The following is a 21,824-nucleotide window of genomic DNA, read 5'->3' as shown; positions in this document are numbered from 1 at the left end:
AAGCATAAATATATTTTTCTTTATATTTTATATATATATATATATATATATATATATATATAATTACACACATCTATACATACACACAAATACGTGTGCATGCAGAGCATTTTGGATAGGCTGGCCAAAAGATAATCCAGAATTACATATGGCACCTGTGTATCATAGTACAGACATACCAGAGGATGTCTATTATTCTTGGGAGCTCCTATGCAGACGCATTGAAAATTAAAGACACAAGTTGCAATAACAAGACTTTCATATCTATTAGATGTTCAATACAGCATAGAAATTCTTCTAGTCTATATACCAGGTAGTTTCTGGGTAATATACCCCAATTCTGAAAACAGTCCTAGCGCTAGATTTACTAAGCTGCGGGTTTGAAAAAGTGGGGATGTTGCCTATAGCAACCAATCAGATTCTAGCTGTCATTTTGTAGAAAGTACTAAATGAATGAAAGCTAGAATCTGATTGGTTGCTATAGGCAACATCCCCACTTTTTCAAACCCGTAGCTTAGTAAATCTAGCCCCTGGTGTATATTCAACTAGAGACTGAACGAGTTAACATTTGTTTAGCAAACAAATAAAGACAATACAGAGGTAACAGCAGATTAGAGGCAGAGATGTTTCAGCGTGCAGCACGTTGCCTCTGTTTGGCACAGTCTGCAGGCATGGGGGGCATCTGTGTTCAGAAGCTGAAAGGGGGAGGGAGTTCAAACTTCCATCCGTCCTTCAAAATGGGCGCCTCCATGTGCCGCCGAACTGCACATACAAAGTATGGCTGTCGTCTTTAACAATGCATCCTCCGCCTACAGTATTAAGGTGCCGAGGCTGCGGGGAGCATTAGCGCGCTAATCGCTTCTTATGAAGTGCGATTGCGTCGCTGTCCCCACCACTCGTTGCCTCCGGTGAGGAGGGGGTGGGGGACTTGCTGGAATGTCCGTATGCAGAGAGGAGGGGGGGGAATATGGACACACCAAAAGAAAAATTCGCTTTTAACGTTTATTTAAATTTAATTTGTAGTTCACCTAATTGAGCTAGAGAGTTGGGCAAGGTCTCATTTTAAACCTTTTTTACATTTGATATTTCTCTGTCCTGCCATTGGGGGACACTGTGAGACATTTTCTTGTTCTCAGAAACCAGCTTGAGTGGACGAGTAATTTGTGACATGGCGCTTTATCCTGCTGGAAGTAGCCATTAGAAGATGTGTAGACAGTGGCAATGCAAGGATGCACATGGTCAGCAACAATACTCAGGTAGGCTTTGGCATTTGAACTGTGCTCAGTTGGTATTAGAAGGTCTAATGTGTGCCAGACAATTATACCACCATGACCAGCCTATACCGTTGACACAATGCAAGATGAATCCATGGATTCATGTTGTTTACGCCAAATTCTGACCCTACCATCTGCATGTAGTAGCAGAAATCGAGATTTATCCGGTAACATCTTTCAAATCATCAACTGTCCAGTATTGGTAAGCCTGTGCCCACTGTAGCCTCAGTTTCCTGTTCTTACCGACAAGAGTAGAATCCAGTGTGGTCTTCTGCTACACCTCAGCACATAAATGACAAATTTGCTCTCACAATTCAGTCTGTGACAGGTACATCTTTCCAGCATGTGTAAAAATTGGTCCGGTTTAAAAATGGGGGGTGGTGAGGATAAACTTTGTAGTTTTGTAGATAGGCTCAATAATCTTCCAGGTACCACCGGGCTCAGTATCTCTTACAGCCCACGTTATTAATTTTTTGGACAGGGCTGCCAAGGTACATGATACAAAGCTATTTATTCTAAATCAAGTGACAAGAACACACTGCTTCATGCACAAAACTTTTCATCCATATCCCTGGAAGAGGGTATTACCATATTCTCACCTATTAAGAGTTGTCAAGGTAATCTTTGAAGAGGACAAAGTTGGTGAAGCCTTGGAAGCCGTGGGGCCATGCTTCTAGGAGCCAGGCGTTAATGTCAAGGAGGTTGAGGAAGCCATTGCCATGGTTGGCCAACAAAAAAGAAAACTTATTGTTATGCCTAAAGCCAAAAAGGACGATCTGGGAGATGCTGAATGCATCAATTTTTGCTTTACGTTCACTACTGCCTCTAAATGTATTATAGTTATTGTGCACCAGCAATGGAATCTTATTGCAAAAGTCCCAACCTTATCAGGAATTATCAAGTCTGCGCCATTTTTATATATATATATATATATATATATATATATACAGTGCTTTTTTTGTAAAAAAAAAAGGTGGTGGAACTCACATCTTGTTAATATTTTAGGAAAAAAAAAATTATATATTAATGTCTAAACATACCTTTAATGTATTGTATTTCAGGCAAATGTTCATAGTAAATTCCATAGTAAATTCCAAATTCCCCGTTACTAACGGGGGACATAAAAATGATTAGGGGCACTGGCACAGGATGAACACTAACGGGGGACATAAAAATTATTAGGGGCACTGGCACAGGATGAACACTAACGGGGGACATAAAAATGATTAGGGGCACTGGCACAGGATGAACACTAACGGGGGACATAAAAATTATTAGGGGCACTGGCACAGGATGAACACTAACGGGGGACATAAAAATTATTAGGGGCACTGGCACAGGATGAACACTAACGCCGTTAGTGTTCATCCTGTGCCAGTGCCCCTAATAATGAACACTAACGGGGGACATAAAAATTATTAGGGGCACTGGCACAGGATGAACACTAACGCCGTTAGTGTTCATCCTGTGCCAGTGCCCCTAATAATTTTTATGTCCCCCGTTAGTGTTCATCCTGTGCCAGTGCCCCTAATAATTTTTATGTCCCCCGTTAGTGTTCATCCTGTGCCAGTGCCCCTAATCATTTTTATGTCCCCCGTTAGTGTTCATCCTGTGCCAGTGCCCCTAATAATTTTTATGTCCCCCGTTAGTGTTCATCCTGTGCCAGTGCCCCTAATCATTTTTATGTCCCCCGTTAGTGGTTATCCTGTGCCAGTGCCCCTAATAATTTTTATGTCCCCCTTCAGTGTTCATCCTGTGCCAGTGCCCCTACTAAATTTTTGGTCCCCCTTGAGTTTTTATGCTGTGCCCCACTAATTTTTATACCCCCCCCCCTTCCCCCCACCCTCATGCTGGCCTTTTTAATTATTTCTTTCACCATTTATTTTATTGTCCACTTTCTTTTAAACGGCGCCCCATTTTTCCTTTAACTTACCTCTATTGCATCCTTTCTCCTCTTCACTTCTTTTCACTTTTCTTTTCTGGCGTGGCACTCCTCTTCTTAGGTTGAATATGCTCCTCAGCTCACACCTCCGTGAATGAAAGGCGGGCGCGACATGCATGATGACGTCGCGCCCGACAGTCATAGCAAATAGAGAAGGGAGGAGGGCGCAGCCGCGCCGGAGAGATGTAATTTTTTTTTGTTTTGTTTTTTATTGTTAAAGGCCGGCTGAGAAGCCGCCGCTAATCAAAAAAAAAAAGGTCCCGGAACGCCGTTCCCAGCGTTCTATGGGAAAAAAAGCACTGTATATATATATATATATATATATATATATATATATATATATATATATATATAAAAAACAGGCCCAAATTGACATGCTTTTTACTGTTTTTGTTGGTCAAAACAGAGTGCACAAGTGAACCCATATCTTGTTCCACACATGGGCTGGCACATTGTACCACGTGTGTCAAGTAAGCATCCTGTCACCAGTCCAAGACTGGAAAGAAGTATAACATCCGTCAAAGACTGAATTGCGAGGTCAAATATGTCATTTATGTGCTGAGGTGAACACCATGTCTCCAGGGGGAACAATATTGGGGATATTTCCTTTGAAATACACAAGTCCATATCTTTGGAGATGTTCTACGTTTTCTGTGATAAAGTACCAAACTTACCGGAGAAGAATACGAGTGGCCATGTGAAGCAGGAAAAGCGTCCTATTTTCTAGGACCTGACATGGAAAATAGACCACATGGTGTATCACTTGCAAGATCACTCTCCAGCGGCCCACAGTCTGTTTCCGCTAGGTGTTGCTGAAGATGATAAATGAGGCACAAAGTTCCCAATTGAAGCAGATCTCCGGCCAGCGATGTAGGAGAACCAGTGACATCAAGACTGGTCGGTGAAGCAGTAAGCATACTTGCAAACTTTTCTGTTAGACTCCCGAATTCTGGATAGGTCTCCCAGACTCTCGGGACAGCAGGCCATTGGCATAGCCACTGCGTCATTTTGACAAGGGTGGTGGGGACAAGATTATCAATTTGTGGCCCCCCTCTGCACCTGCAATTTACCTTCCCTCCAGTATCTTCCAGAGGAGAAAAATTTAAAGTAGTCAAGTATAGCGGTAAGTCAACTCTTACCACAGCCTACCAGTGATGCAGGGCAGCTGAATACTACTTAATATTTGTGGGCAGCACGTGGCTATGTAGTTAGCACTTCTGCCTTACAGCACTGGGGTCATGAGTTCTATTCCCTTCCATGGCCTTATCTGTGAGGAGTTTGTATGTTCTCCCTGTGGTTGCGTGGGTTTCCTCTGGGTGCTCCGGTTTCCTACCACACTCCAAAAACATACAGGTAGGTTAATTGGCAGCTAACAAATTGACCTTAGTCTGCCTGTGTGTGTCTATGTCAGGAATTTAGACTGTAAGCCCCAATGGGGCAGGGAGTGATGTGAGTTCTCTGTACAGCGCTGTGGAATTAGTGGCGCTATATAAATAAATGGTAATAATAATATTGCTAATATTCATAATAATTTACAGTAGGGAGAGCAATATTGCTTATAATACACAAGTTATCCTAATATTCTTTACAGGGCTTATACTAATACCAACATCATCTGTCTTTTAGGATCCTGTATAAATGTCACTAGTTGCTGCCAATTACATCAATGTCTACTCTGACTCCCTTCTATTTACCTCTCACCCGGATGACGTTATAAAGAACTTCCGGTCTGTGAGTTCCACCTAATTGTACGTCAAGTTGCCCTGTACGGCTGACAATCACATATGGAATGCTTGACGCCACTGTCACACAGTTAAACACAATCTGCAACTAAAACACTTTATGAAGTCCTCGAAGAATATATAGAATTGCCTGTCCCCAGCCGGTGCACTAGAGCGGCAGCCATGTTCTTGTGGTCCATATGTTTCACAGAAAGGACTAGACTACGAGAGCGCAGTCCTCAACCGCCTTTTTAAACTGGCTACATAAAAAGAAGAAATCTGTACATACCAGGGCTACAGCAAAAATCTCGCTTGTGTCAGTTAAATATAGATATTACGAGTAAAGTACAAGAGAGCGGCGGCCATTTTCTTATGGTCCAACATGGTCCCCTGAAAATAGAATGTTACTGAGATGTGACTACAATTCCCAGAATCCCCTCCTCTATGTACACCTCCCAAATGCCCCTGCTTCATCCTCTCTGTTTCCTGTTGTAGGACAGGTGTGCAGGGTGTTTGTTACTGACCTGAGTGGCTCCTGGAAGAGGTAATAAGTGTCATTTATTGTTATTATTATTACTGAGCTGGTGTCTTGTTGACAAGGTAAAAGTGTCATGTGTTATGATTAGTTTTACTGAGCTTAGTGTCTCCTGGAAGGGGTAATAAGAAAAAAATATAAATACAGCAAATGTCTAAAAATCTAATTTAATAGTAGGAAATATACCGATCAGCCACAACATTAAAACCACTGAGAAGTGGTTGGAAGCAGAAAAATAGGCAAGCGTAAGGATCTTAGCGACTTTGACAAGGGCTAAATTATGATGACTAGAAGACTGGGTCAGAGCATCTCCAAAATGACCGGTCTTGTGGGGTGTTCCTGATATGCAGTGGTTAGTACCTACCAAAGTTGGTCCAAAGAAAGACAGCCAGTGAACCATCTACAGGGTCACGGACGCCCAATGCTCATTGATGCAAAGGGAGATCGAAGGCTAGCTCTTGTAGTCCAATCCCACAGAAGAGCTGCTGGAGCACAAATTGCAGTGAAAGTAATGTTGGCTATGATAGACAGGTGGCAGAATGCACTGTGCCTTGCTGTGTAGCCCCAGACCGATCAGAGTGCCCATGCTGACCCCTTTTCCACAGACGAAAGCGCCTACAATGGGCACGTGAGCGTCAGAACTGGACCATTGAGCAATAGAAGAAGGTGGCCTGAGCTGATGAATTACGTTTTCTTTTACATCATGTACGGCCAAGTGCTTGTGGGTCGTTTACCCATACTTGCCAACTCTCCTGGAATATCCGGGAGACTCCCGCATTTCGCGAGAGTCTCCCGGACTCCCGGGAGAGTGTGGCAATCTCCCTGATCTGCCCACTTCCTAGTGAAGTGGGCATAATTTTGTTCAAACGCCGCGATTCACCGGGAATTGAGGCGGTTGGCCCCGCCCCCCGCTGTAAAATGACGCGATTTGCGTCATTATGTCATGGGGGCGGGGCTAAAATGACACAATTTCTGGAGCCCCGCCCCCTACATGTCCGCCTCCCTTCCGCAGCTCCCGGAAGCCATCTGAAAAAAGTTGGCAAGTATGCGTTTACCTGGGGGAACAGATGACATCAGGATGCACTATGGAAAGAAGGCAAGCCGGCGGAGGCAGTGTGATGGACTAGGCAATGTTTTGATGGAAAACCTTGGGTTCTGGCATTCATGTGGATGTTACTTTGACATATACCACCTACCTAAACATTATTGCAGACGAATTACACCCCTTTATGGCAATGGTATTCCCTGATCGCAGTGGCCTCTTTGTCACACTGCAAAAATTGTTCAAGAATGGTTTGAGGAACATGGCAAAGAGTTCAAGGTGTTGACTTGGCCTCCAAGTTCCCCAGATCTCAATGCAATCGAGCGTCAGTTGGATGTGCTGGAAAAATAAGTCCGAGCCATGGAGGCCCCATCTCGCAACTTACAGGAATGATAGTATTTGCTGCTATGTCTTGGTGTCAGATACCACATGACACCTTCAGAGATCTTGTGGAGTCCATTCATCGATGGGTCAGAGCTGTTTTGGTGACACGAGGGGGACATACACAATATTTGCCAGGTAGTTTTAATGTTGTGGCTGATCATTATATGTAATATATAAAACAAGATTCTTATATATATTATATATTATAAAAGGTAACATACATTCAGGTTATGTGTGAAACTTGAATGGGAACTATGCATAGTCCTGACGGACTTTTTCAGCAGTTTTTATGTAGCCGACATAAAGATAATTATCACCTTAGTGTCTCCTTGTAGAGGTTATAACAATGATATAGTATAATTATTATTGAACGGATCCCTCCCAAATTGTGGTTGGCCCAAAGTAGGGGAAGTGGTCCTATCACATTTTATATACCGCTTCTCCCGGGAACGTGTCTGAAGCACTGGGCAGCTCCCTTCCCCTGAAAAGAGTCCCACCTTCAATGTTTGTACACGTGGCATTGAAGGAGCACCCGTTAGCAGGGTACATCTCCCCACTGTCCTGGAATCATGATCGTGTCCTGGTCAGCAGGACAGTCCCACCTAAATCAGGGCAGTTGGAACATGAAACATGGTCTTCTGGAAGAGGTGAAAGCTTTGATGTATTATTATTATTACTACAGTACTGGGTGTGTACCGGTCTTATGAAAGATGGAGTAACTGTGATGTATTATTATTATTATTATACTGAGTGTCTCCTTGAAGAATTCGTAACTCTCATCACTATTATTAATGTTGTTGTTATTATTATTAAACTGAGCTGAGTGTGTACTGGAAAAGATAATATTGCTTATGTATCTTTTTTTACTTGGCTGCCGTGCATGGAGGGGGTGGGGGGCGTAGGCTGCTGTAGGTGTGTGTGGAGGATAGGGGGGGCGTAGGCTGCTGTAGGTGCACGGGGAGGGGGGCGTAGGCTGCTGTAGGTGCACGTGGAGGGGGGCGTAGGCTGCTGTAGGTGCACGTGGAGGGGAGGGGGGCGTAGGCTGCTGTAGGTGCACGTGGAGGGGAGGGGGGGCGTAGGCTGCTGTAGGTGCACGTGGAGGGGAGGGGGGGCGTAGGCTGCTGTAGGTGCACGGGGAGGGGGGCGTAGGCTGCTGTAGGTGCACGTGGAGGGGAGGGGGGTGTAGGCTGCTGTAGGTGCACGGGGAGGGGGGCGTAGGCTGCTGTAGGTGCACGTGGAGGGGAGGGGGGCGTAGGCTGCTGTAGGTGCACGTGGAGGGGAGGGGGGCGTAGGCTGCTGTAGGTGCACGTGGAGGGGAGGGGGGGCGTAGGCTGCTGTAGGTGCACGTGGAGGGGAGGGGGGGCGTAGGCTGCTGTAGGTGCACGTGGAGGGGAGGGGGGGCGTAGGCTGCTGTAGGTGCACGTGGAGGGGAGGGGGGCGTAGGCTGCTGTAGGTGCACGTGGAGGGGAAGGGGGGCGTAGGCTGCTGTAGGTGCACGTGGAGGGGAGGGGGGCGTAGGCTGCTGTAGGTGCACGTGGAGGGGAGGGGGGGCGTACGCTGCTGTAGGTGCACGTGGAGGGGAGGGGGGGCGTAGGCTGCTGTAGGTGCACGTGGAGGGGAGGGGGGGCGTAGGCTGCTGTAGGTGCACGGGGAGGGGGGCGTAGGCTGCTGTAGGTGCACGTGGAGGGGAGGGGGGTGTAGGCTGCTGTAGGTGCACGGGGAGGGGGGCGTAGGCTGCTGTAGGTGCACGTGGAGGGGAGGGGGGCGTAGGCTGCTGTAGGTGCACGTGGAGGGGAGGGGGGCGTAGGCTGCTGTAGGTGCACGTGGAGGGGAGGGGGGCGTAGGCTGCTGTAGGTGCACGTGGAGGGGAGGGGGGCGTAGGCTGCTGTAGGTGCACGTGGAGGGGAGGGGGGGCGTAGGCTGCTGTAGGTGCACGTGGAGGGGAGGGGGGCGTAGGCTGCTGTAGGTGCACGTGGAGGGGAAGGGGGGCGTAGGCTGCTGTAGGTGCACGTGGAGGGGAGGGGGGGCGTAGGCTGCAGTAGGTGCACGTGGAGGGGAGGGGGGGCGTAGGCTGCTGTAGGTGCACGTGGAGGGGAGGGGGGCGTAGGCTGCTGTAGGTGCACGTGGAGGGGAGGGGGGGCGTACGCTGCTGTAGGTGCACGTGGAGGGGAGGGGGGGCGTACGCTGCTGTAGGTGCACGTGGAGGGGAGGGGGGGCGTAGGCTGCTGTAGGTGCACGTGGAGGGGAGGGGGGGCGTAGGCTGCTGTAGGTGCACGTGGAGGGGAGGGGGGGCGTAGGCTGCTGTAGGTGCACGTGGAGGGGAGGGGGGGGCGTAGACTGATGTAGGTGCACGTGGAGGGGAGGGGGGCGTAGGCTGCTGTAGGTGCACGTGGGGGGGGGGCGTAGGCTGCTGTAGGTGCACGTGGGGGGGGGCGTAGGCTGCTGTAGGTGCACGTGGAGGGGAGGGGGGCGTAGGCTGCTGTAGGTGCACGTGGAGGGGAGGGGGGCGTAGGCTGCTGTAGGTGCACGTGGAGGGGAGGGGGGCGTAGGCTGCTGTAGGTGCACGTGGAGGGGAGGGGGGCGTAGGCTGCTGTAGGTGCACGTGGAGGGGAGGGGGGCGTAGGCTGCTGTAGGTGCACGTGGAGGGGAGGGGGGGCGTAGGCTGCTGTAGGTGCACGTGGAGGGGAGGGGGGACGTAGGCTGCTGTAGGTGCACGTGGAGGGGAGGGGGGGCGTAGGCTGCTGTAGGTGCACGTGGAGGGGAGGGGGAGCGTAGGCTGCTGTAGGTGCACGGGGAGGGGGGGGCGTAGGCAGCTGATCTGTTTGGCATGAGGGGAGACTGGTGAATCTGTGTAAAGAGGGTACATGCTGGTCTATTGTGTGCTGGATATCAAATATTAAATAACTGAGTGTTTATACCTAATTAAATATGTCCGACATACTTTCTGTCACTCCTTTGCACCAAGTTCTCATGTTAGGAGGTAGGAGCTTCTTTAACTAGACAGACAGTGACTGACAGCTAGGCAGCCTTGCATTGCGGAAATACATTGTGGGGATTGGTTGACTCATACTTTTTAACAAAGCAACAATAGAATTTCGGGTGAACATAGATCAATGTATGTTACCTCCATCCTCTTACATCTACACCAAAATACATTTTGTGTCCAGCTCATACATTTTATGTTTGAACTTATCTGGCTCTGAACATTTGGGCCTGGCTCCTAAGTGTTGAAGAAATGTTGGCCAATTCTGTAGTTAGTATGAAGAGTCTCAAAGCTGGTGACAGGCAGGTGGTACTGCGCACAAGTCCCTCCTTAATTTACAGTGTAGTTTCTGCATTTCATATGAGCCAGGAGACTGTTTTCCTTTCTTTTTGTTATACTTCCTCTATGGCTAAAGATTCCTAGTTACAAAGCTTCCTTGATGTGGTCTGGAGTTTGCCAGCTATGTAGTTAGATCAATCATTCCTTGTTATGTTTAAAGGTCCAATGAAGGATGGCATGGCCTACAGCCAGTTGATCTTTCACTGAGTTTGCACTGCTGTCAGATGGATGCTCCAATTGCCTTGCTCCCCTGCCTACTCCCCTTGGACTGTTGGCCCTTCCTTGGTCTGGAAGCATTAGTCTCCTTCTGTCCAATTCTGTAGCTGTGTGTTTGTACCTTCAAAACTACAACAGATTTTTTTTTCCTCTGCTGAAATAGAGTTTGAATTCAGATTTCCTCAAGCTTTTTCTTCCCTTGTGATTTTTAGAGCTTGGTAAGTATCTGTTAATTATTTCTCTGTTTTATGGACTGCTGATCCTGAGAGTAAAATGTTTTACTCTTCATCTTTAATTCAATGTGAGCACAGGCCAACCAATCCTTGAATGTCCTATTTTGGAAGCAGTTTTTATATTTCTTGCTGGGTTTATGTATTCTGACGTGTCGCCTTTTTCTCCTTGGACATGTTGTGTTTCTATATTCTATATAATAGCCGAAATCATATCTGTGCTGACATGATAATAATGTTTCTCAATGTAACCTGTATACGCTGAGAGCTCTGACAATTTCATGATGATTATATTGTTCTGGTCTGTCAGCAGGTTTAATTGAACAATCACGGAGCTTTCACTGTCATTCTTCTGTATTATGTTTTCAGGGGGTCACCTTCAAGTTTTGGTTCTGTAGTTCGGTTTTGTGTTTCATTTATTATTGCCAACATCATGACAGTGTTTGTTTACTGTTGCTGTTTGGCAGTAACTATATTTTATTTATTAACAGTTATTTATATAGCACCTACATATTATGCAGCGCTTTACATGGAACATATAATCATTCACATCAGTCTGTCGCAGTAGAGCTTACAATTTATTCCTTACCACACAGACACACTATGGTTATATTTGTCACAAGCCTATTTGCCCATCAACATGCTTTGGAATGTGGGGGAAAACCCACACGAACATGAGAAGAACACGCAAACTAAACACCTAGTCAGAATTGAACCTATGGCTCCAATGTTGTGAGGCAGCAGTACTAACCTCGTGATGCCAAATACTGGTGGGATTTTGCCAAGCATATAGTTACAGCGTATTCACAGCTACATATATAGAAAAACGTATTGCAGAACGACTTGGAAGTGATTACGTTACACACTGGTCGGTACCGCATGTAGCGGAACAAAGGATGGAGAGGCAATCAGTCGCCAAAACTAAGCGATATATAGATTTTTCATCAGATTTAATTTAAAATTATTAGAGATACACCTATAGGGAAATACCCATCTACAATCTTCAGAATAACCACATTATACAAGGCGTAGCTCACACTGCAGCTCGCAAATTGCCACATAAAGATGTAATAGAGCAATCAGAAGTAAATCTATTAGATAGTGTGCCACATACATCGTTTTTAAATGACAGGTCATAAGTAACATACAGAAGAAAATATCTGAAGGGCACACTTAAAATTAATTCCAGTCAACACAGCATAACTTGTGCCCGCACCGTTATATTACCATATCAATGATCTAAATCATAGAGCAAATCCGAGCAATGGAAGTCACTGTATTCTTATGATCAATCGTGAATGTCTTTAGAATCTTTAACCGACTGATATTATAGCTGTTTTGTATATTTAATATTTTTTTACTTTATTAAGATAAAGAAGATTGGTATATTTTAGTGTCAGAACTAATATCAGTACTTCATTTGCATTTTTTTTTTGTTATCTATTTGAGGTTTGCAGGTAACTCTCTATTTAAGAGTCAGAAGTCATTTTCCACACACCGTACATTGGTTGCTTGCTAATGGTTGCATTCGGATTGGTATCCATTTTAGCACCTACGTTTTTCTTTTTGTCAAGTCAATAGAGACTCCCCAGCTGTGTGGGAGAGCAGCAGTGGAAAGGAGAGATAGACAAGGGTCTTGTCCCACCCTACTTGATGGAACCAGAAATGATTTGAGATCATTGAAAAGCCAATTGTGGGCCCTCCAGGACTTGCTCTGTCATAATGTATTGTAGAAACTGAAATCAGAAGAATATATTTCAGTGTACAGTACACTGCTTTTTATACAGATTTGGACACAGATTTTTTTTAGAATTAGGATGTACCCTGCTTACCAAAACATAGATTAACATGCATTGCAAAGCTAATGATATTTACACATATCTGTGAAATTCTAGAAACTCTGTGATGTCCTAGCATCGTTTTAGACGCAGGAAATATAGCAGCACGTTTAAATTAAACCTTTCTGTCTCCCAAGTAAACCTCACACATCAAAAGACCTGATTACATATGGGCCTTTTGTTTCAACAGTTGCAGAATACACATTCCCAAAGAAAGGTATGAATTTCTAACAAGTCATTTCCCCACATCACAATACACAGCAGACTTTCTAAACAAAGGCTCATTGTATCAGATATATACATCAGAAATAAGGTATTTCCTTTAGCAAGAGTAAACAGAAAAAAAAAATTCTACCCTGCTCTCAGAGGTAACGATTTCCTATCTCACAATATACACAATATAAAAAATAAGTGAATTGGCAATTATATAAATAAGCGGCCTGCGCTATTTCCTTTAAATAAATTTATACCAAAAGTTATTTATCAGGGATCCAGTCACAAGTAGCTTATGACCTACTCCCTGCTAAATCCAAAAGTCACTTCTGCATACTTATTCTGCTTAATTTACCTTCCTCACGTTCACACTCTAACAACTGTTTTCAGCTTATAAATATATATTTATTGTAGCTATCTCTTACTTGCACTAGTAATATAGTTGTACGAGGTATGTCTATTGAATAACTCACCTTTATTTTTTGGTATTACAAATGTAATGTTTGTCCACTTCAATATACTCCCTATTTGCACTAATACATCGCTGTAGTCTTGTTTTCCTCTGGTCGAAGGCATTGAGCAAATCAATTTCTGTCACTTGTTTCAACGTATCTGCTGTTTTCTTTTTTACAGCATCAACTGACTCAAAATATGTTCCTTTAAACACTGTTTTAACTTTTTGTAAAAGATAAAAATCGCAAGGTGCTAAATTGGGCGAATTTGGAGGATGTTCAAGTGTAGTAATGTGTTTGTCAGTCAAAAACTGCTTCACAGAAAGTGTGAGCAGGCGCATTGTACTGGTGAAGAAAGAAACCATTTTTCCACAGTTGCGGCCATTTCTTTCTGATTCTTTCTCTCAGCTTTTTCAAAACTTTCTTATGATGCTGAATAACTGTTGTGCCCTCTGAAACCCATTCTTCCAATATTACACCCTTGATATTGAAAAGAACAATGAGCATTGCTTTGAATTTTGACTTGCTTTGACAAGCTTTTTTCATTCTTGGTGGTGACGGTGTTTTCCAGTGCATTGACTGTCTTTTGGTTTCAGGATCAGAAGTGATTACTTTATGAAACAGGTTTGGGTCTGTGTCTGGTTGCTGCAGAATGTCAACACAACGTTCCTTGCGACGTTCTTTTTGCTCTGGTATGGGAACAAACTTTCGTTATGTTAAGATCCTCATGCAAAATTTTCCATACGGTGTCTTTGTCAATGTTCACGGATTCAGCTATCATTCGAACACTGAGTCTTCGGTCTTTTTGAACAATCTGACTGATTTTTTTTCAACATTTTCTTTGGTTCTTGAAGTGCAGGTCGTCCAGGGCGATCATCATCTTCGACATTCTCACGTCCCTCGCTAAATCTTTTGTGCCACTCAAACACACGCGCACGAGACAGGCAGTCATTCCCATAGGCCGTAGTAAGCATTTGAAAACATTATGTTGGTGTTTTGTGCAATTTTACTAAAAATTTCAAATGGACACGTTGTTCAACTTTTAAACTTAGCATTTTTTCGGCACTCTACAGAAAACGCAACCAAACTAAATGGCGACTGACAATCAACTGAACGTCATAGAGTGTTGCAGCTTGTCATGCAGGTTCAGACAGATTCAAGGTTACTACGTATGCAGTTATAACCGGTTCTGACTGCTTTGTTTACTAGGTGGAATCACAGTCTCGTTATTTAATAGACATACCTCGTATACTGTGTATTTTGGTGCAGCTAAACTCTTGCAACACCTTTCTCCATCGTCAACCATCGAACAGACTGACTCCACTTTAATCTGTTATGGATTTTACAGCTCACCTCGTGCACCTTTTCCCCTGCTCCGTAAGCTTGATTCTTCTTCGTCAGTCTCTGCACTGGCACGGTCACACAAGATATAGTTCAAATTCCTATTCTTATTTTACAACAGCTTTCATACTTCCATCTTCTCCCTATTCTTCAGGATATTCCCCCTCCGTTCTACACTCTATCAGACAAGCATATAACCTACATGCTCTATTCACAATCTGTGTTCTCTCCATTCCCTTGCATGTAAGCTCCCCACTTGTTTCTATCCCTTTTATTTCAGCTTGCAAGCCTTGAGCAGGGATCTCATTCCTATTGGCTCATGTTGTTGTAAATGTTAAACTCGTTTAGTTGATATAATAATAGGTAGTGACACTATTAACAATCCTGTTTTAATCTATATCTCTGTCTGCAGAGGTCACCCTGTACTAAGACCAGACCTCACTCTTAGAGAATACAGGATGGACAAGGACAGGAGTCACATGACAAAGAGGATATTACATCACACCCTGGAGATAATTTACCTGCTGACTGGAGAGGTGAGGGATTAGGGCTATGTCACAGTGACCTCACTCTTATCGCTATTTATAAAACAGGGGCCTGACTAACTAGAGATCTGAGGTCTTATAAATGAGTTTTAAACATCCCTAAGGTCACTTATTATTAAGGAGAAAGCTTTCTGATTATATTGCAGTAAAGTTAGATCATGGCAGCTGGTTCCAGATACCAGGCACAAGGCATAAAATCAGCAATTCTGGGTCAGACCTGTTTAAACTCCCAGCTTTCATCATTATCAATTATTTATATAGCGTCTGCAGATTCTGTAGTGCTTTACAATTGGTTGGTTGATTCCGGCATAGAGCCCTTTGCCAGCTTGCTGTCATTATATTCCGGTCAGCTTTATCCATTTGGACCAACTACTGTGAGATATTTAGCGTGGTATCACCCTTGTCTCCAATAATTCCATTGTAGGGAAAATTAGGCCTCTCTCCGGGTCTCTCTTTCCCAAATGGCTTCACTGTGGGCTAGTGCAATTGTTTGTTGTTTAAACAACCTCCTTAAACTGGTTTATTTCCTGCATTTTCTGATTTTCAAAGCACGCTTGGGTACTCCATGGGTCAGTTTGACCAGTGATTGCAGATCAAACATTTGTACCTCCTCTGTTATAGACAGTTTGTTGAGCAGACCTCTCACTCCAGTAGAAAGACACTGGGGTGGATTCAATTAGGTGTGAGCTTCTATAGGAGCCTCGTGGAATGTTTCAGGTAAGAATCTTCACACACGTTTGATTGCACCTCATAGAGATGGAAGCAAAAATGAGCAAAGGTTTCTGTACCGTAATGGCGGTATTTCCGCGCAGGAACACATCACGCGAGGTTCCTACAGGACCTCGCATCTAAGTGAATCGTCCTCTCTGCCTTCATAATCATTCTTCCAAAGGTCTTATTTCAACTATTTATAACACACTTCTGGTTCAGCCTAATGGCGACATGGAACCCCATGAGTCTAAACTTAAATCTGTTATCAGGGAAGTCCTTGGAAGATTTGACTGACATCTAGGAAGATGTTTTTAAATCCTCCATAAATGTCTGAAGACTTACCAGATGGAATACGTTAATTAAATATTGAAAATTTTGTGTCCTCCTCTATGTTTCCATTCAATTTTTTAAGTTTGATACATTTCTATATATCTAGTTTTAATGTCTTTTATGTTTCAACATTTGTACATCTTCTCTCAAATATATTTCATGATATGTTAATATATTATGTATCACTGTTGCTTGGCTTCTGATGCCGACTATAAACAGGCTTAATAAAAGAAGAACTTGTAGGATCTTTTGTGACATGGAGTGACACATAATATCACAGATGTAGAGCCGTGTTAAATAGATTAACACAGTTATTATAAACACAACGTCCAGGATGTGACCACTGGACTCTATAATGTTCTTTATATTTGTGTCTCAATATACAGGATTACTCAATTGTGAAGAAGACATCTGGAGAGTGTGTGACACCCAGCAGCCGTCCCCATGTGTCAGGAAGACTGAGCAGGACCCAGAGCCCCATCACGGTGCCTCCACCTCACTCACTGATACATGAGAGAAACAATGACCAGAGGATTCTAGAACTCACCAACAAGATCATTCAGCTGCTGACTGGAGAGGTGACTGCTGGGAATGGGACATTATACAGTAACACCAGGGAATGTGTCTGGGTGATGACTGTATCATTGTGTGTGTCAGGTTCCTATAAGGTGTCAGGATGTCACTGTCTATTTTTCAGGAGTGGGAGTATATAGTAGGACACAAGGGTCTGTACAAGGACGTGATGATGGAGAATCAACAGCCCCTCACATCACGGGGTAAGAAAAGGCATTCATTTATTGTAAATGAGAGAAGAATTTTGAGGGCCACTTAGATACACATCATCTGATAAACACATATAAACAATGTATTCACTGTGTGTTTCTGACAGATGGATCAAGTAACAGAACTATCCCAGAAAGATGTCCCAGTCTCTATTCACAGGACTGTACAGAGGAAAATCACAATATCCCGCAGGATTATCAGGTAGATTGAATTCAGGGTCTCATAAGATACCAACGTGACTCTACACTAAATGATCTGTAGAGAAGTTGTGCGGATCTTATAAACTACAAACTTGATTCTTTAATTCAGACACTTTCAACTGATCTTTTTATTATTTTGTGGGTTATTTAGAGTGAAGACCTGATTGACATTAAAGTTGAAGTTATAGATGAAGAACAAGAGGCGTATGGGAGGGGTGATCAGCAGTGTAAAGAGGAGGAAATGTCTACAGATATTGACACTGGTGAGTAATAAACACGAAGAAGAATAGTAATTCATTCTCATTGTTCGGTCACTACCAAAACCTCTTATTCTACACCCTCCTTTGAGTACAAGCTAATAAAATCTCTGTCCAGTGGGGGTGTCTGGAGATACACACTGCAGTGCGCGGGGCTTCAGTCTGATCTTTATTCAAAGTCCCCAGACTTCCCATAGAGACTCATTCATTGAAAAATGGGAAGAGACCCAATGTAAGATTACCCATTATTTTCCCTGTACCACTGCTACATGACATTATACTCATGATCTTCCCTGTGTGTGTTTCCTACAGATGAATCCAGTAACGGATATACTCCAGAGAGATGTCCTCTTTATTGGCCAGAGGAAAAAGATTGTACAGAGGAAAATGACAGTATCCCACAGGATTATCAGGTAGATGGAATTGAGAATCACCAAATAGAGGAATGATCTGTAGAGAAGCCGTGTGGGTCTTGTACACTGATGTTCTGCTGTTTAATCTTCTTTCATTACTTTACTTGACATTATGAAATGTGTTATTTTTATTATCTTGTGGTTATTTAGGGTGAAGGCCTGATTGATATTAAAGTAGAAGATATAGAGGGAGAAGAAGAGGTATATATGAGAGGTGATCAGCAGTGTAAGGAGGAGGGAACCAATACAGATATCAGCACAGGTGAGTAATAAATACTAAATGCAAAAAGGAGTTGCATTTTCTCCTTGTTAAGTCACTGTAACAATCTCTTATCTGTCAGTACAAACTGATAAAAACAAGTATTTGCTCAGAGTGGGCTACTGCGCACGATCAATATAGGTTGGAATGTCTTTTTTCAGGAAGAATCCCAGTGGCACTTCCCCCTCATGTTCCTAACTGTTGCCATGTGGCACTATTATGTATATTTTAAAGACATATACCATGAAAGAGCTGTAACCACCGTGGGACACTGTTCCTAAGTACCAGGGGACATCGATTACACTGGTGTGATCTGGGGCACAAGATGGCCCATGTGTTTATGGTCGGAAGTAGAAAGATATACCTATGGCCTGAGTTATGCTAGACTTGGGCCATGACCAAGGATCTGTGGAAGAGGGACATTTATATGGGCTGTCCATTGATGTGTTAGGTGACAATCCTGGCAACTAAAAAAGCCAGCAACTTTGTTACTGTGGTTACGAAGAGTCAAGCATAAGAGTCCTGCTCGCAGATGTCCACTTCCTGACTGATCTCAGCACCAGAGTCTAGCATAGCTGGGTAACAGCCAGTCGTGAGCAATCCTTCCTGTTTATTACTCTGACACCGGGGTAGACTTGGGGAAGGTGGACCTTGCTGAATTCAAAGCCAATTTCCAAGACACTTTCATTCACAGGGACTGTAACCCGCCATCTGCTTTGTGGAGAATTGGGATACCCATTAGACATGCTTCCTGTTGAGCAGTGCTCCTTTAAGATGTGAGGTAGAGGAGTGGCCATTAACCACCCCAAGAAGATCCCGATAACGAAGGACACTGGCTCCCCGTTACCAGCATCATGAGAACCAAGGGCAGCATAAAAAGCTGTGCTCAGATATCACCCTGTTATTTGGAGGCAGGACTGGCTGGAGGTTATTCAGGATCAAAGACTGCAAACAGAAATGCTGATTCTGATACCCGAACCTGGACTCAATGACAGTGTGTGCCTACTGAAAACAGTGGGACACTGGAGTTGAGCCGCCGCCTTGCCAGGAGTTTGGAAGGAATCCTGTAATTAAATACAGGACTCTGTATCCAACTCTCAACTCTGCACAGCAGGGCAAGTACAGCTGATGCAAATTTACTGAGTTGCAATCAGGTGATTTGACTTCAGAGACCGAGAGTTGAACTTCCAAACAGTATATGTGCCTGCTCTGCCTGTCATTCCCTCCAAAAGTATCAGATTTGCTGTTCTGAGCTCCTCAGTGTATTATCCAGTTTAGTGCTTGATTCCTGATTATTGACCCGGCTTGTTCCTACTTCGTGATACCTGATCCTGACTTTTGTACTGTGCTGACAGATTTTGGTTTTGACCTTTGGCTTTTCCTGACTATTCCTCTGCTTGCTGTTTGTTTAACCTGTATCCTGCTGACCTTAGCTAGTCTGCCTTCAGAACTACTTGCATGTTGTGTGCAGTTCACCACACTAAGTGCCAGATCGGTGGACTGCCAGATAGTTACTACATGCAACCAAGTCCATTCTGCTTCGCGTAGGGCGCTGGTAAATACTAGTAGTAATTTAGACTCCGCACCACCAGTCTCTGGCTGTGTCAATCCTAACTGTTGTTGTGTCCACAATCCCGGACCTCATAGAATTAGAGTCAAGCAGCTGAAGACTACTGGAGCCTTCCCAGACAGAGATACCCCAGGGTTTGGTTCTCTGGTATATGTATTTATATTATACTGTTCCCTTTTATGGTTAGTTACAGTTGTGTAAATTGATTTGTTCCTAAAAGAGTTGAAGGTCAGCTTGTGAGCAATTTGTGGTTAAATAAAATATGTATTCTTTATTTGAATATTTGCCTGGGTGTGAAAACATCCCAAACGTCCATAGTACTTGGGCTTTTAATAGGCTAGTAAGTGTCCTGATAAGTGCTGATGGTTTGGGAATGGTTACTGTCTAAGTACATCAGTGATTGTGGGTAGGTAGCTCCAGGCTGCGCTAGTATTGTGACTTAGAGTCAGGCGCCATCTGGCCCTATAAGACTCCTGATCTACGTCTCACATTATTTCATGGTGTACTACCAGCCAGGACATCTGAATAGTCTACCCACACAGTTTGGTGCTTCTCATGCATCTCAGTACAGGGAGATTCAATCTCATTTTATCCTGGACTCACCATAGTAATTCACTAACTAGATATTGAAAAGATAACCTTGGCAACATTACCCATGATTCCTACTGTGCATTCACTGCAGTAGTAATACCAGTATAAGGGAATCTCAGTGGTCATTGTACTTTGTACTGATTTTCCCTGAATTTAGCTATATGATGGCACCACAGCTTTCTACTCATCATCATCATTTATTTATATAGCGCCACTAATTCCGCAGCGCTGCACAGAGAACTCACTCACATCAGTCCCTGCCCCATTGGAGCTTACAGTCTAAATGCCCTAATATAGACACACACTCACAAACAGACAGACAGAGAGGGAGACAGACAGTGAGGGCGAGACTAGGGTCAATTTTGTTACCAGCCAATTAACCTACCAGTATATTTTTTGAGTGTGGGAGGAAACTGGAGCACCCGGAGGAAACACACGCAGACACAGGGAGAACATACAAACTCCACGCAGATAAGGCCATGGTTGGGAATCGAACTCATGACCCCAGTGCTGTGAGGCAGAAGTGCTAACCACTAGGCCACTCAATTACATGTAATGTTCAACTATCGTTAAAGTGTGATATTGCCTCAAGTAAGGTTATATTTTGAATAAAAGGATTATAATTTGTAACATTAAGTCATTCATAGTATGGGAATGTTTGGTCATTGCTCTTCATGGGTACAAGAAAAAAAGTAGTTATCGTACTAGGAATAGAACTATCCTCATTGCAATGTGCATCCGGTCATATGCTGAATGAAATTTTGAGGGGGTGCTCTTTCAATATGGAACATAGATATCTTAAATAAACAACCCAAAAACGGTATGCGTATATGAACAAAAGGCACTCCAGTTCTCTAATAATTAAGAAATTATTGAATAATTATTCATGTATACATATAATAATGAAAAGCTAGCTATAGAGATTCCAATCACTGGGCAATAAGCCTTTATTATTTGGATCACATATAGGCGATATATTAAAAACAAAAATGATAAAAAATAGGGAAAGGTAAATTAAAAATATGTTTTGACCTTTGGAAGCATCAGCCGAAAGGGATATATTATATAAGGGATTGGTGAGAAATGGAGTTACTGAATAATATATATAATTTCATTATACTTAGATGTATACTCCAATTATATGTATCTCACAGAAATCAAATATCCCAAGAATTTTTTGATATATGATAGGTGCCTAAAATTATACCCACATGGGACATACCACCTGATTGTAGGAAAAGGGAACCAGTAGCGAGTATAAAACACTATTAATGGATCATTTCACATAGAGATATAATGGTTATTTAAAATAACAAACAATATATGCCTCTTTCAAGATATTATTATGCTATATGCCTTCAAAAATTTGTGGGTTGACCACTCTCATTACATCCTCCCATTCCCGGTTACAGGACTTTTTTCGGGCTGCACCCATTCTATGGAATTCTCTCCCTCGCACAATAAGACTCTCCTCTGGTCTACAAACTTTCAAGCGTTCTTTGAAAACCCACCTCTTCAGACAAGCTTATAATATTCCTCAACCATCCTCTTAACCTCACTACCTTACCCTATTAACACCCGTTACACAATTTCACACAAGACAACATTGTTGTGTGACGGGATCATTTAGCCTATGAGTCACTTTTACCTTTGCA

The 21,824-nt window shown here is 43.5% G+C and overlaps 3 protein-coding genes across 5 annotated transcripts in view; 2 read left to right on the top strand and 1 right to left on the bottom strand.

Moving 5' to 3' along the window:
- Positions 1–21,824, top strand: part of LOC142159811 (uncharacterized) — a 316,766-nt gene that overhangs the window by 45,123 nt on the left and 249,819 nt on the right. The window lies entirely within an intron of this gene.
- Positions 1–21,824, bottom strand: part of LOC142159838 (uncharacterized) — a 196,735-nt gene that overhangs the window by 66,870 nt on the left and 108,041 nt on the right. The gene's annotated exons all lie outside the window — the stretch shown is intronic.
- Positions 1–21,824, top strand: part of LOC142160615 (uncharacterized) — a 48,454-nt gene that overhangs the window by 24,719 nt on the left and 1,911 nt on the right. Inside the window, exons 10-17 of the mRNA XM_075215478.1 lie at positions 5,284–5,481; positions 14,923–15,046; positions 16,483–16,674; positions 16,794–16,872; positions 16,986–17,080; positions 17,231–17,342; positions 17,649–17,749; positions 17,900–18,011. Of these exons, the coding sequence (XP_075071579.1) occupies positions 5,284–5,481; positions 14,923–15,046; positions 16,483–16,674; positions 16,794–16,872; positions 16,986–17,080; positions 17,231–17,342; positions 17,649–17,749; positions 17,900–18,011 (1,013 nt within the window). The remainder of the gene's footprint in view (positions 1–5,283; positions 5,482–14,922; positions 15,047–16,482; positions 16,675–16,793; positions 16,873–16,985; positions 17,081–17,230; positions 17,343–17,648; positions 17,750–17,899; positions 18,012–21,824) is intronic.

This window comes from Mixophyes fleayi, chromosome 6, assembly GCF_038048845.1.
Source record: "Mixophyes fleayi isolate aMixFle1 chromosome 6, aMixFle1.hap1, whole genome shotgun sequence".
NCBI lineage: Eukaryota > Metazoa > Chordata > Amphibia > Anura > Limnodynastidae > Mixophyes > Mixophyes fleayi.
Note: the sequence above shows the minus strand (reverse complement) of the source record. Positions and strands in the feature narration are given on the sequence as shown.